The sequence below is a fragment of the Mandrillus leucophaeus genome, unplaced genomic scaffold (assembly GCF_000951045.1).
Source record: "Mandrillus leucophaeus isolate KB7577 unplaced genomic scaffold, Mleu.le_1.0 Scaffold399, whole genome shotgun sequence".
NCBI lineage: Eukaryota > Metazoa > Chordata > Mammalia > Primates > Cercopithecidae > Mandrillus > Mandrillus leucophaeus.
This window is the reverse complement of record NW_012104242.1, coordinates 350,501-364,825: the sequence shown is the minus strand read 5'-3', so window position 1 is coordinate 364,825 and position 14,325 is coordinate 350,501. Positions and strand designations below refer to the sequence as shown.

Genomic DNA, 14,325 nt, shown 5'->3' with positions numbered 1-14,325 from the left:
ATGAAGTCCGGCAGAGTCAAAGGAATGAGAAAAGACAGTTTGAGAGAGAAAGTGGGACCAGCGGGCCATTGCGAATATGGAGGCTGTGAAGGGCCTGAGCTCTGGACGTCCAGACTATTTATTGGTGATCAAAGAAACAGGTGTCGAGAATGTGGCGGTCGAAAGGGAAAGCGTGTGGTCTGCAGCTGTGACGGTTTAGCATTTCCTTTGAAGCATGTGGAACATACTCTGCTACTTGAGATACTGGAGAGCAGGTTCTTTTAACTCAAGATACATTCGATCCTGGGAGAGCAAGGAGCCAGCGAATCTAGACACGTTCCAGAGGCCACGAGCCCTGGATTCTGTCCAAGCCATGAGGGGTTTTATGCCCTAGGCTTAGATAACAGTGCATCAGGGTAGCCTTCCACCCTTTAGCACAGAGCTTGGTGTTCCAAAGGCCATGAGGAGTTTTAGACCCTGGACCCCGGACATGTTCCAAGACTCTTTTACGTTATGTCAGACATGCAAGCCCTGCCTCAACTTCTCCCAACACTCAGCTTTTCCCGACACTCAGCTTTTCCCGACACTCAGCTTCTCTGCTAACATAGAAGAAGCAGCATCTTGATTCTGCTTTTCTTTAAAAAATCAATGTAGTGGTATACATACATATTTTATACTTAACCTTATATCTAGGAGTCTAAACTTTGACATATAAAAATCTCCATAGTGCTTATCTGTGGGGCACAGGATTGGAGCAGAAACAGGCACTTTCCCTTTGGACTGTGATGTTTGCCTTGTTCATACTGAGAATGTGCTCACGTTGGTTGTACTGTTTGGTTCTAAGTTTTTATAGAAAGCAGTAGACTGATGCCCTCAGTGTCCTGGGAATAGAGGCTGTGCTTTGGGTCTGAGTCCTGCCAAGCCCCACCACTCACTTGGGTGGTGAAGTCAACCTTTTCGTGCCTGAGTCTTCTCATCTGAAATTGGGGAATAATAGCCATAGGCTTGTGGTGAGTTTTGAGTCCTTATGCATGAAAGACTCAGAACCATTTGGCACATGGAGGTTACCACTGGGGCATTGGTTTGCCATCTGGAGGGGGAGGCATCAGCACCACCAGGTCAGGTGTTAAGGGGTGGCCCCGGACACCACGTCTGTGGGGAGGTGGGGCTGTGAGGCTGCCTGTGTGTGTGCTGGGAGCACCGTGCTTCTGTGCCTGGCTCTGTGTGTCCTGGGAGCACCAGGCTTCTGTGCCCGGCTGTGTGTGTATGGGGAGCACTGCGCTTCTGTGCCCACCTGTGTGTGTGCTGGGAGCACCATGCTTCTGTGCCCACCTGTGTGTGTGCCGGGAGCACCACGCTTCTGTGCCTGCCTGTGTGTGTGCCGGGAGCACCGCACATCTGTGCCTGCCTGTGTGTCCGCCTGTGTGTGTGTGTGGGGGGAACACCACACTTCTGTGCCCGCCTGTGTGTGTGGGGGGAGCACCAAGCTTCTGTGTCCGCCTGTGTGTGTGTCGGGAGCACTGTGCTTCTGTGCCTGGCTGTGTGTGTGTCAGGAGCACTGCGCTTCTGTGCCTGACTGTGTGCCAGTGTCTTGCACATCTGCAAGGAAGGAAACCCAGGGCCATGCATTTTCTCTGACTAGCAAGAGAATCTATCAAATATGAATAAATGTACAGTGGCAGGTTAAATTAATACAAGGTTAATGTCACTAATATGAACATATTCAGCCTCCTTTAACTATCATTGTGTAAGCATAATTGAAAAGTTCCTATAGCAAATGCAATTTGTAATCTTAAGGTATTATTAAATGTGCAAATTTTATTTCTCATTAACTGTGTTTAAACATAGAAAAGAGGATCTTGGCCAGGCACAGTAGCTCACACCTGTAATCCCAACACGTTGGGAAGCTGAGGTGGGCAGATCACTCAAGGTCAGAAGTTTGAGGCCAGCCTGGCCCACATGGTGAAACCCTGTCTCTACTAATGATAGCAAAAAAATTAACTGGCTGTGGTGGTGGGTACCTGTAGTCCCAGCTATTCAGGAGGCTGAGGCAGGAGAATGGCTTGAACCCGGGAGGCAGAGGTTGCAGTGAGCCAAGATCGCACCATTGCACTCCAGCCTGGGCGACAGAGTGAAACTGTGTCTCAGAAAAGAAAAAGGGAGGGAAGGGGGATTTTGTAATTGAGACAACAAAACACACATAATTGGGCCCTAAGATAACTTTTCCTCCCAGCCTCTGGCCTGGCAGGTCAGTGTTCTGAATCTCGGCTAGCCCAGCGTTTAGATTTCATGTGACTTTTTAAAACAAAAATAAGTGTACCTTAAATTTTTATCACTAAGTTAGTGTATTCGGGCTCTTGTAACAAAGTACCACACAGTGGGTGATTTAAACAACAGACACTTGTCTCAGTTCCGGAGGCTGGAGTCGGAGACCCCGAGCTGCCACAGGGCTGGGCCTCTGGAGGTGCTGAGGGAACCCGCCCCAGGCCTCACCCCGGCCTCAGGTGCTCAGCGATCCTGGAGGGGTACCTGTCACTGCAGTCCCTGCCTCCATCATCATGTGAGCTGCTCCCTGTGTCCGGGCCTCTCTCCTCTTACAAGGATCAAGTAATTGGATTTAGGGTCCATTCTAACCCAGTATGGCCTCATCTTAACCTGGTCATAAGATGGCCCTGGCTTAAGGTGGTTCAACCTGCGATTTTCACCTTTACAATGGGTTTATCAGGTTGTAACCCCATTGTAAGTCCAGGGGTATCTGTCTCTGCACAGGCCCTGCTTCCAAATAAGGTCACAGATACAAGGGGTGATCTTTTGCAGGGACACGATTCAACCCACAGCAGATACTGAAGCTCACAGTTCCTGACTCCCACATCGATCTTTGTAGAGGACTATTAGGGTGAGGGAAGGGTGGCAGGACCACTGACAACACTGTTTTCATTTCGAGGTTTTGGTTTGTTTGGGGTCTCTGGGAAGTAAAGGCTGGGAGAATAATGTAAAGCCCAGTGATTTGAGCTCACGCCATCTAGGTGGTTCCGTGTGAGTTTTCTTATTTGGGCAGACTTTTCTTTTCTATCTGGTTAGCTCTATCCTTTTTGATTCTTACATCTAGAATAATTCTGTTTCCAGAGTCTTTCATACTTTTTTCAGTACACCAGTTAATTCATTCAAATGAGATCTCCTCTTGCAAATTTTAACTTTTATGTTGCCTCATTTATATCTTCACTTTCATTATAAACCATAATATTTTAAAGTTAAACAGTAAGCTTAGGTCCAGCTTTTAAGTCTGAAGTGCATTAAAGATTTATATATGGAAAATTACAGAAACAAATGTGATGTGTACCTAAAATTGTGGTGACTCACTTAGATAACCATTGAGGAATTGTTAGTTTTCAGGAATATAATCCATGATCTTAGAGAGATTTTAACTTATTTGTTCACAAATTCAGTCAGCAGATGTTTGTTGCTAGACATTTTCCAGGGCTGGGATGCAGCAGTGAGCAAAACAAACTCAGGAGAGTTGGGTCTGAGTCAGGAGGTCGCAGGTAGTCAGAGGTGTGTGCTGTGGGGTGGGCACCTGGGTGGGGAGTGTTTTCTGAGGGGATGAGAAGTCCCAAATTTGAGCCAAACTCTGGAGACGCGGAGGGAGGGGGCTGTGCAGGGGTCTGCCGGGGGAACGACCTGGGCAGCAGCGAGAACCAGCGCAGAAGCCCCACGGCGGGAGCAAGCTGGGGTGTCCGGCAGAGGAGGGGGGCCCAGAGTGGTGCACGTGTGCGCAGTGGTCTTCTGAAACCTGCCTTGCTTGGACCCCCTTCTCCTGACCCACAGTGCATTCTACAGCTTGCCTGCCACCCAAATCATTTTCCTTAGAACTTGGCAGCCAGAATGGCACAGCGTAAATCTTATTTTAGATTCTTATATTTAAAATTGGGCATACGCCCAGACAGCCTGCCTCTGAATTGAGGCTGGACAGTCGGGATTTCCATCATTTCTGTTCAGTGGTTCTGCCTGCATTCTTGGAGTGGATGCACCCGCTTCCAGACATTTGCAAAGCTGAAGAGCAGACTGTGGAGTGAGCAGGAGCTGGGAGGAGAGAGAGAGCCGGTCTGTGCAGGGCCTGCATAGAGAGGGCAGGAGAGGAGCTGCCTTCGTAGTTTTCGGGTATTCTTGAGATTCCCTGGGAATGCAGAGGCGGAAGCAATAGACTCGCCACCAGCCATTCATAAACAGAACGAGCACCCCCTAATGCGGCCACGTGGGTGGCCGGCCCTGTTCCCAGGGGCCCAGCCTGCCGCGTGTGTGCTGACTGCACAGCTGTGGTTGTGATGGCTTATCTGCCCCTGCATATTCAAGTTAAAAACTGTCGTTACAGGCCCACGGATGACAGTAACCAGCCCCCGGGCCGGGGCGTCCTCTCCATGCACGGGCTGACCTACGGAGTCATTCGTGTGGACTCGGAAGAGAAGCTCTCCGTGCTCACTGTGCAGGATGTCGGCCTCGTGATGCCTGGAGGTGAGTGTGCGTCGCGAGCCGCACAGATTAACCGGTTATTAAATGCTTTTCTAACACACATCACCAAAGCCCACATTCCGACGTTCCCACGTTCCTGTGGTGTGTCCTCGGGCTGAGAGCCTCACTCCCAGTCTTCTGAAGTCCTTATTAGGCTTCAGACATTTGAGGCAGTGTTCCCTCTCCTGGTAGACGATCGAGAAGATGGGGAAGGGCAGCTTTGCACAGTGGGACCTCAGGCTCCTCTTCCCTGGAAGGCTTCGGGGCCAGTGCAGGGTCCACACTGGTGCTTGGGCAGCTTCCCTTCTCTGCCCCAGAGGACGTGCCCGTCCATCACCCTAAGACACCAGCCAGAGTGGGAACAGCCAAGCTTGGCTTCCCCCAAGGCAGACACATGTGAAAACCAAGGAATGTGAGTCTGTGTGACCATGAAGCCTGTTTTCAGCAGTAGAGCCCTTTTTCCAAGTCTCAGAAGCCTTTTCCACAGATGCGTGAGGAAGCGCCCAGCTGCAGGGCCCACCGTGCCTCCCACCAGCCCCACCAGGAGCGCCCAGGCACCTCCCAGAAGCTGCTCTACCATTCTCAGGGCGCACACACCTGGCGCTCAACTCATGGGGTCACTGGCAGCATCAGCCCCTGGCTCTCTGGCCTCTGAAAGGGAACCTGGCTCTTTTCTCAGCTGGGAACCCCAGAGCCTGTGTCTCCTGCTGAGCCCTCCAGGCATGGGGTGTGGGCTCAAGCCCAGCAGGGTAGCCATGCCCGTGCGAGCAGTGCTGCCACCATCAGCAGCAGGTGCAGGACGCCAGGTCAGGTGGGCCTCAGCAGGGACCCCCGCCCCGTGGAGTCTCACAGAGGTAGACCCCTCATGCCCCTTCATGGTGAGCTGCGCTGGGGCCGGGCACTCCAGAAGCTCTTGCCTTTCTGTTCGCCCGGTTTGGCATAAAAGAAATGAAGGCAGCCCTTGGCTTCCCTACTCCTCACTACCGCAGTTCCCTGTGGACGCCCTCCAGCATCCCCGCGGCTCTGCCTCTGCTTCCAGCCTCCAGCCCCTGTGTCCAGCCCACTCCCTGCCCCCCAGCTGTGGCCAGGCCCCCTGGCTCCATTTCTTTCTTTAATACCTAGTTTTCAAATAAATGGAGCTTCATGGTGAAGTCTTCAAAAGGTTCTGAAGGACACAGTGGAAACGCTCCTTTGGGACTGTGAGAGCAGCCGCGAGCTTCCCAGGCTCCCTGTCAGAGGCACCTGGGGCTGTGGGACAGACGCGTGCGCCCCGCACCCCGTGTGTGTTCTCTGCCCTGGGTTTGGGGGTTTTCTCACATCATGACAGACCACTGCCTACACACGCATATTTTATATCTCGGGGTCCTTTGTCAGCACGTAACGCGCTCCGTGCTGTTCTCGAGGCGGCGCAGTGCTACACTGTGGGAGCACTAAGGTTATTTGAGCCTCCCCTGTTTGGGGATCTTCCCTCTTTTCCTGCTGCAGTGAGTGACCCCCTCGTGTCCAATGGGAACAGTTCTCGAAGTGGGAGTTCTGTTTCAAAGAGAACCACCGATGTAGCTTTTATGATGATTGTGTTTTCGAAGCTTGTGAGGCTTTACACCCTGCCGAGCGGTAAACAGCAGCACTTCTTTCTCCACTCCCTTATCCGCCCTATTACCTGACTTTTATTTTTACCAATATGATGGGTGAAGAATCTTTCAGTGTAATTTTAATGTGAATTTTTCTTCCTGTGAGTTTAACTTATGTTTCCGCTGTTCCACCTCTTAGACACCCGTACTCCAGCCCAGCGGGTGCCGGCTGTTTCAGGCTCTTTCTAAACAGTTCAGCTGTCACTAATGCACACCCCACCCCTCTGAAGCGTGAGGCTCTTGGCTCCCTAATCAGATCTGTGGCTTGCAGTTGGGGGCTACGTAGGACGTTGTTGTTCAAAGCATCAAGTGTTGGTGGTACAGACCAGTGAGAGCTGATCACACTGAACCGTGCGCGAAGCGCTCCAGTGGTATTCTCGGAAGCACTCACCTTGCACGGGGCATGAAATCGAAGGTTCAGATTTCCCTAAGACATTAGAGGCTTGATTTGCAGAGTTCAGGTTGCACCACGTTGCTGATGTACGTGTGGCAGGTGGCCCTGAGGTTGGTTCTGAGGGTCCTCCCCAAATCTAAATGGCAGATGATGTTATGCCCCTAAATACAACTTGCACATTAACATTAAAGCAGTTGCAGTATTTATTGATGTTTCAGCTATGAAATTGGCCATATTGCTGCAACAGGAAAAATCACGGCTTTTCAGGGAAGAGGAATGTCTGGCTGACGACCATCCATGCAGTTTTTCTCCAGACCCCATTCCTGTTCACTGGTGTCCTCGTTCATATTCGCGTCTTCCCTGTTTCCTTTATTCTCCCCACCCGCCCCCTCTCACGCTGCGTGTGCTTTCCTGTTTGCTTTTAGCCATCATGTGTTCAGTGAAGCCAGACGGGGTTCCTCAGCTGTGTAGAACGGATGAGATCGGGGAGCTGTGTGTGTGTGCAGTTGCGACGGGCACGTCCTACTATGGCCTCTCCGGCATGACCAAGAACACCTTTGAGGTAGGTGGAGGACAGTCCTGCCACGAGCACTGCCCATGGCTCCGTCTCCAAACAGCCTTGGCAGGTGCATAGTGACAGACGTGGAATGTAAGGTCCATTTTCAGCAAGATGTTTATATTCATGAAAATGATGGCACTTTACCACTTTGTATCACTTTTGATACATTTGTTGTATCAGCATTGTTCTGACCTTTTAACCAGGGTTTAAAACAACAAGCACGATTTCCTAAGAAAGGATCCTTTTTGTTACTTTTCTCACTTTTACTGTGAAAAGTGGATCATGAGGGAACGTGCACTCGTGTGCGAGAAGGGCTTCACCCAAGTATGTCTATGGTATACACAGACGCGTGTGTAATGTGCGTGCAAGGGGCGTGTGCACAGATGTGTTGTGTAATGAGCAGAGACATGAAGGGGTCAGACACACGTTCAGTGCTACAACTCAGAACTCATCTTTTTACCAAGTAGGTCCTGGCCTTACAAGTAGCACAATATTTAAGCTATACGTAAGAAAATATAAATTGTTTGGGGATACATTTCCTAAATGTTTAGCACTTTTGGTTGTTGTTGAGACAGGGTCTTGCTCTGTCACTCAGGCTGGAGGGCAGTGGCACGATCACAGCCCACTGCAGCTTTAAACTCCTTGGCTTAAGCCATCTTCCTGCCTCAGCCGCCGAGTAGCTGGGACTGCAGGCGTGTGCCACCACACCTAAATAATTAAAAAGAAATTCTTTTGTACATATGGGGTCTTGTGCTGTTATCCAGGCTGATCTCAAACTCCTGGTCTCAAACAATCCTCCCGTCTTAGCCTCCTAAAGTGCCAGGATTCAGGCATGAGCCACTGTTCCTGGTCTAAATGTTGAGAACTTTGGATGTGTCTGAACAGATGTTACAGTACCTGTCCATGATAGCTTTCTTGAATGTGAATTGAACTCTCTAAAATATCCCTCGAAACTGAGCTAGATACAAAGCTAAATAAAAACCCCATCTCCATTTCTATGTGATTTATCTGTAAGGGCGGAGGAAAAGAGGTTTACAGTTTGAACTGATTTGATTTGCTTCCTTAATATTTTTCTTTTCAGCATACTTCCAACAGGGGCAAATAACATTTTATGAATGAATAGAGATTACTTTAAAACTAACATACGTTGTTTAAAATGTACCTTGACTCTTCACTCATCTTTTACATTGTGGTTTTGTAAACGAAGTAATCAGTTCTTGCTGAGTGGCCTCCTGTGAGTCTTCTGGGTGTTACCTGTTCAGGGTTCAGAGGCAGGAGGAGCTCCCGCAGGTGAGTGGAGGTGCAGGAACGGATGGGGTCCTGCTGAGGTGGGCGGGAAGTGCGTTTCTGCCTGTTGGCCACCAGCGGTAACTGCGACCTCGGCCCTCGGGCAGGGTTGCTGGGATGAAAGGCAGAGCTTAAGCAAAGCAGGTGCCGTGCTGGCAGGAGAAGCGGTGAGGACTAAAACCAGCTGGCCACGTGAACGGTGGCGTGATGGATGCTGTTTCCGCAGGTGTTTCCCATGACCAGCTCCGGGGCTCCAATCAGCGAATACCCGTTCATAAGGACAGGCCTGCTGGGGTTCGTGGGTCCTGGGGGTCTCGTCTTCGTGGTGGGCAAGATGGATGGCCTCATGGTGGTCAGCGGGCGCAGGCACAACGCCGACGACATTGTGGCCACCGCGCTGGCCGTTGAACCCATGAAGTTTGTCTACAGGGGAAGGTCAGTGGCGTTCTGCAAATTAAGCATATAGTTTCCGGTCGGCCACACTTTTTATGTGGTTTTGAAGGGTTGAACGTTGCAGAGATTCCTTAAATGTATTGTGTCTCGGTTTCCTCTTCTGTATAATTGAAGCAACTGGACTCTGACCTCTGAGATTTAACCTAGTTCTGAATGTCCAAGATTTTATAGAAATTCCCTGAACCCCATAAATATATTTCCACTGAACTTCCCCTCTAAGTATAAAGGAATATACCGTAGAAAACTTCTGATAAATAACGGCACAAATTAAAGATCCAGATATTCATCACAGAGCGGGTTGGAGAGACCCAAGGGTGACGGTTGAGTCACAGACTTGCGTGCGCGCAGACGCTCGCCACTTCCCCGCTCTACCGCAGTTTTCTTCCCTGCCTTGCCTGGCGCACAGCGGAGGCTCTGTGATGAAATGAGTTGCCAGGGTTCCTGAGTTTTTGCCAATCGGGAGGAAGTCAAAGTGTTTTAGAGCCTTTTTTCAGTTTGGAAGCTGACAGGAGCAGGAAGTAGATACCTGGAGATGATGTTGCCTCCTTTGAATTATTTTTAAAGCTACAACCTCTTTGTAAAAAAGAGTTTACTAGAGGTGACTGTGCTGTACTGATGGTATAAGGCACATAAACTTAGCAGAAAATCACTAGTTCTGAAACAGGAAATTTCTACTGATTTGGAGACCATTAACTTCACAGGTGCAAACTCAGCTGTGAAGGGTGTGGCGCTCTCAATTTCAGCAGGTCTGATCACTGCACATTTGCCCCTCTGTACCGAAAGGCGTAGCCTGGTCACCAGAGCCCACGGGTGCTGTGTGTGGCCTCCTGGGGATGAGGGTGACCTTGCCTCGGCAGCATCCCTGGGCGCCTCCCGCAGCTCTTCCCGTAATGATGAGTGGGGGGAGATTTGGAAGCACGGCTGCCGTGTTGAAGTCGTAGTTGGAGCTGTGTCACCCGCTCGTGATGGTGATGGAGCCCTGATCGCGGAGGGAGGGCTGCACGAGCGTCCGGTGCAGGCTCACCGTGCTCCTGTGTCCCCGCAGGATAGCCGTGTTCTCAGTGACTGTGCTGCACGACGAGAGGATTGTGATCGTGGCAGAGCAGAGGCCCGACTCCACGGAGGAGGACAGCTTCCAGTGGATGAGCCGCGTGCTGCAGGTTGCCCTCCCTCGCCCTGGGCACTGGTCCCCTCTGCCTTGTTTCTGGCCTCCTTCCTTCATTCACATCATGGCGTGACCAGCTGTGGCTTTGCCCATGGGGTGGCCCTTTTTCCCTTCCCTTCGTTTGATCAGAAATTACATCAAGTGTCCAGAAACTCGGGGGTGTAGGGACCAGGAATTGGCACAGCTGGTTCCTACTGGTCACCTTGGAGAGGTCAAAGGAAGCTTTTTGTTTGATCGTGAGAACATGTCTTTTCTCCAAAGTTCCTTTTTCACTGTGTTTGGTCTTCCACAAGCCCTGGGTAACATTATTCAGCTTTAGTGAGTTTAGTAAGAAAACCCTTTCTCTTACCTTGGCGTTTTTGTGCTGGGAACAGTGCTTATACTGCACAGACTTCTGTGTACTGTGGATCATATTTTGCATAATATAAATAAGTACTGAGTGTTCATGCTTCCTATTATAATATGACTTCCTCTTTCCTAACTTTCTAGGCGATTGACAGTATACATCAAGTTGGAGTTTATTGCCTGGCCTTGGTGCCAGCAAACACCCTCCCCAAAACCCCGCTTGGTGGGATCCATTTGTCAGAAACAAAACAGCTTTTTCTGGAGGGCTCTCTGCACCCCTGCAATGTCCTAATGTGCCCCCACACCTGCGTCACAAACTTGCCTAAGCCTCGACAGAAGCAGCCAGGTATGTGCACCACCTGGACAGCTTGTGAGGTGCGGGAGTTCACACAGGGCTGCTTGCAGGAAGCTGATGCTTGTGGGAAAGAAGTGGTTACCCCAAGAATAGAATGCGGGGCGGGGGATTCTGGATCTGGTCTTCCGTCTGTAAATGCCTTGCTTTTATTCTCTGTAGGCTCAGGGGTGTTAGTGTGGTCGTCAGCACATAACTGGCTGGCTCTGTTCTCTTGTAGCAAAAGCTCATTCTTCTGAAGGACACGGCCGTGGTGCTCACTTTCTAAGCACATCGGGTTCATGTGTCTTGTTGCTCTTTCATTTCTGACCTACTTCTTATTTTTTTCTTATCTTGTAGATTTCCTTAACTATTCTTCCTCCATTACTTCTCCCCCCGCCCCACCCGCACCATTGTTCTCGCGGTCTCTGGTTTTTATGATTGACAGTTTTTTTCCAAACCGTTGTTCTCGTGGTCCCTGGTTTTCATGATTGGCACGGGGAATGTGGAGTCGCAGGGAGCAGTATCCATTTCACTACATTCTGTGGGTGCATGGCCTTCTGTTGGGAGCCACTCAAACCATGGACATCCTCCCTCAGGGAGTGCCCCGCAAGGGTGGGAAAGCCGCCTCTGTCTGCCGCCTCGGGAAGTAAACAGCCTTGTGAAGGACACAGGCCGTTGCTCTCCCCAGGCTGCTTCTGCAGTAGGAAGATTTATAACAGGTGTCGGCGCCCTCCAGGGTATCCTCATTGTGAACTCTGAAGCGACCTGATCCTCTCTCCCCACTGGTTGGTTCGTTGTCAGACACTCGACCCAGAGACCCGTGGTCCCAGCTGGGAAGCAGCTCAGTAGTTGGTGTGGAGAAAGGGTTCAGACAGGTGTTTATGGAAGGGGAGGATCCTTTGCAAATACAAAGTTGTAATGACTCCATAGCTACAGGGCTTGGCTCACCTGAGCCCAATGTTGAGACGCGACTGGGAAAACCCAGGGAGAGAGAGCAGCCGGCAGCCTCGCGCCAAGGTCAGGAAAACCCAGTGGGGAGACAGAGCCAGCAGCCACGCGGTGTGGTCAGGGGGCCTGCAGAAAGCCCTCTTCGTCAGGGGTTTAGCTGGGGAATGGTGGCGCAGGAGATTGGAAATCTTTTTACTCTAATACAGAACTTCATTAAATGAAGCTTCATGTGATTGATAACTTTAAAGAAAGAAAATAATATATATATTTGGTGTCTCATCTGTTTTTGCTAAACTGAGAGGTTACCTAATTTTGTGTCTTTAAAAAGCTTTTTAACAAATATTAACTGGCAGAGCTGAGGCCCCATGAGTTGCCCACAGACTCATCTGTCTCTGCTGAGGGCCTGAAACGCAGCTTGGGCCTCAGCTTCAAACCACAGAGACGGAATTGGGCTGGATGATTTCTGAGGCCCCTTTGGATAAACATTTAAAATGACCCTGACAAGTGAGTAGCCTATCGGAAGCCAAAGCAAACATGCCTTGAGCCGTTTTATGGGTGACAGTGTTCTGAGATGCTGGAAACGGAGACAGCCTGTTGACAACGAAATTGCCTTTCTTACTGGATGAATTCATGTTTACTCAGGGAATGGCACTGTGTACCCTCAGATTATCTTATTTGAGCACAAAAGTATTAAAAGATCTTTAACTTTCCGGCTGAGCTGGTACAACTATTAGTTACAAAACAAGGTCCAATTCCTCAGCTTTAAAGGTTCCTGGGAATATTGCCCCAGAATCGCAGGAGGAATCTGCTGAGGAATGGCCAGAGCCCGGCACCCAGGAAGGTCTTGTCTCCCGCTTGGGATTCCGTGTGTCTTGCTGCTGTCTTTGAGATAAAACTCCCGCCCTGCGCCCTGAGCGAATTCGCCAAGCATTGCATGGCAGGACATTTGATAATACCAGCGAGGCAGCTGCTGACTTGCAGATGGGTGAGTCCATTAATGGGAGCGGAGAGAAGAGACGAGCCTCAAATACACACGTTTTGGGATTCCTCTCAACTCTGTAGCTCAAATGGCGAGGCTGTGATATACCCTGGGAGCATTTGGGACACGCCCACCTCTCTTCAGCAGGGGAGACCGTCAGCGGCTGCCAAGAACGGACTTTGAGAGTGAGGCGCGGCTAGAAGGCCTCTGCCTCCCAGGAGCTGTGGGGAAAACTGCGTCCCTGAGTCTGCGTGGGAGGCATTCAAGGCCCCAGACTTCCCTTCAGAGGATGCACGTGGAGATGAGGGAAGACGTAGCGGAGGGGCACAAAATAAGGCTCCACAAAAGCCTGATCTCTCCTCATCTCTCCTCAAAAGCTCGCTTTCCCTAGTATGAATTCTTAAAAACATTATGGGAAACCTTGGAACCCATTTCGGCCAGTTTCCAAGTTGGCTTCTTAGAAGAGCCGTGTCGTCTTGTCCAGCATCGGTCACCAAGGAGAAGGCTAAGAACTTCATCAGCCAGGTGCGGTGGCTCACGCCTGTGGTCCCAGCAATGCGGGAGGCCGGGGTGGGAGAATCGCTGGAGCCCAGGACTTCGAGACCAGCCTTGAAAACATAGTGAAACTGTGTCTCAAAAAAAACTGTTAAAGATGCTTCATTCAGAAGAGGCTTCTATCTGATAGAGATAGAGGATGCGCGGCGGGTGAATGAGGGGCTCCCGGGTGTTCGGAGATCACACAGGAGCAATTGTTCCCACCACGGGGCAGCTCCCTTCCTTCCGGTGCCTGACCAAATTCTTTAGCTAAATGTGAAAAGGCTATTCCTCTTCCATACTTCATTAAGAACTAAGAAAAGAAATTCAGTCTGTTCACAACTGCGACGTGAACATTCAAAAATGATTTGCTGGATGTAGAAGGCATTTTACTGTTACACGGAGTCCAGACTCGAGGCTCCTACACGTCACCTAGAACCCAAGGCACCGGCAGGCAGAAGCCCAGACATCTGCTTGTAGGCCGTTCTCCAGATTTCAGTCCTGGCTGAGGTGCCTTCTGCGTAGCTGTGATAAGTGGAAGCGTTTCTGGCAGCCCACATTTGAAAAGGATGGCTGCGCATCTGTAGAGACCCGGTGGCTCTCCTCTCCCTGGGGGCCGGCCACAGGACGTCAGGCCCTGACTGCCTTGCTCTGGTGCCACCGTTTCTGTGAACTTTTCGGGAAGCCGAGGGACTCCGTGGTGGTGGTTGTCACGATGACGGGCTCATCCTAAGCCTTGTTCGGTGCCACCGCCCAGTCAACTGCATCTGGGCACGTGTGTGTTTGACAGGGCAATGAACAATCTGCTTAGCTACGGCTCTGCTTGTGTGGTAACGAATGCGCATGTGGCCTGGTTTATAGACCTGTCACTTGACCTTTATCGGGAATTTAAGACTTTGACTTAGTAATAGCCTGCAAGCCAAGGATTAGGCGCAAATTGATAATGTCATCGTTATTTTACATGCAATTCTTTTGGTAAACATTCTTTTACTCTCCCTGCTCCCTCTGCCTCTTCCCCCAGCCCCTCTCCCATCCCCCCTCCCCTGCCCCTCTCCCATCCCCCCTCCCCTGCCCCTCTCCCATCCCCCTATACACATCTAGATGTGTATAAGAGACAGGGTTCAGACAGGTGTTTATGGAAGGGGAGGATCCTTTGCAAATACAAAGTTGTAATGACTCCATAGCTACAGGGCTTGGCTCACCTGAGCCCA

At 50.6% G+C, this 14,325-nt stretch overlaps 1 protein-coding gene across 1 annotated transcript in view; it reads left to right on the top strand.

Moving 5' to 3' along the window:
• DIP2C (DIP2 disco-interacting protein 2 homolog C (Drosophila)) overlaps positions 1 to 14,325 on the top strand; it is a 296,340-nt gene that overhangs the window by 205,111 nt on the left and 76,904 nt on the right. The window contains exons 19-23 of the mRNA XM_011991552.1: positions 4,349 to 4,488; positions 6,936 to 7,072; positions 8,583 to 8,791; positions 9,855 to 9,969; positions 10,464 to 10,665. Of these exons, the coding sequence (XP_011846942.1) occupies positions 4,349 to 4,488; positions 6,936 to 7,072; positions 8,583 to 8,791; positions 9,855 to 9,969; positions 10,464 to 10,665 (803 nt within the window). The remainder of the gene's footprint in view (positions 1 to 4,348; positions 4,489 to 6,935; positions 7,073 to 8,582; positions 8,792 to 9,854; positions 9,970 to 10,463; positions 10,666 to 14,325) is intronic.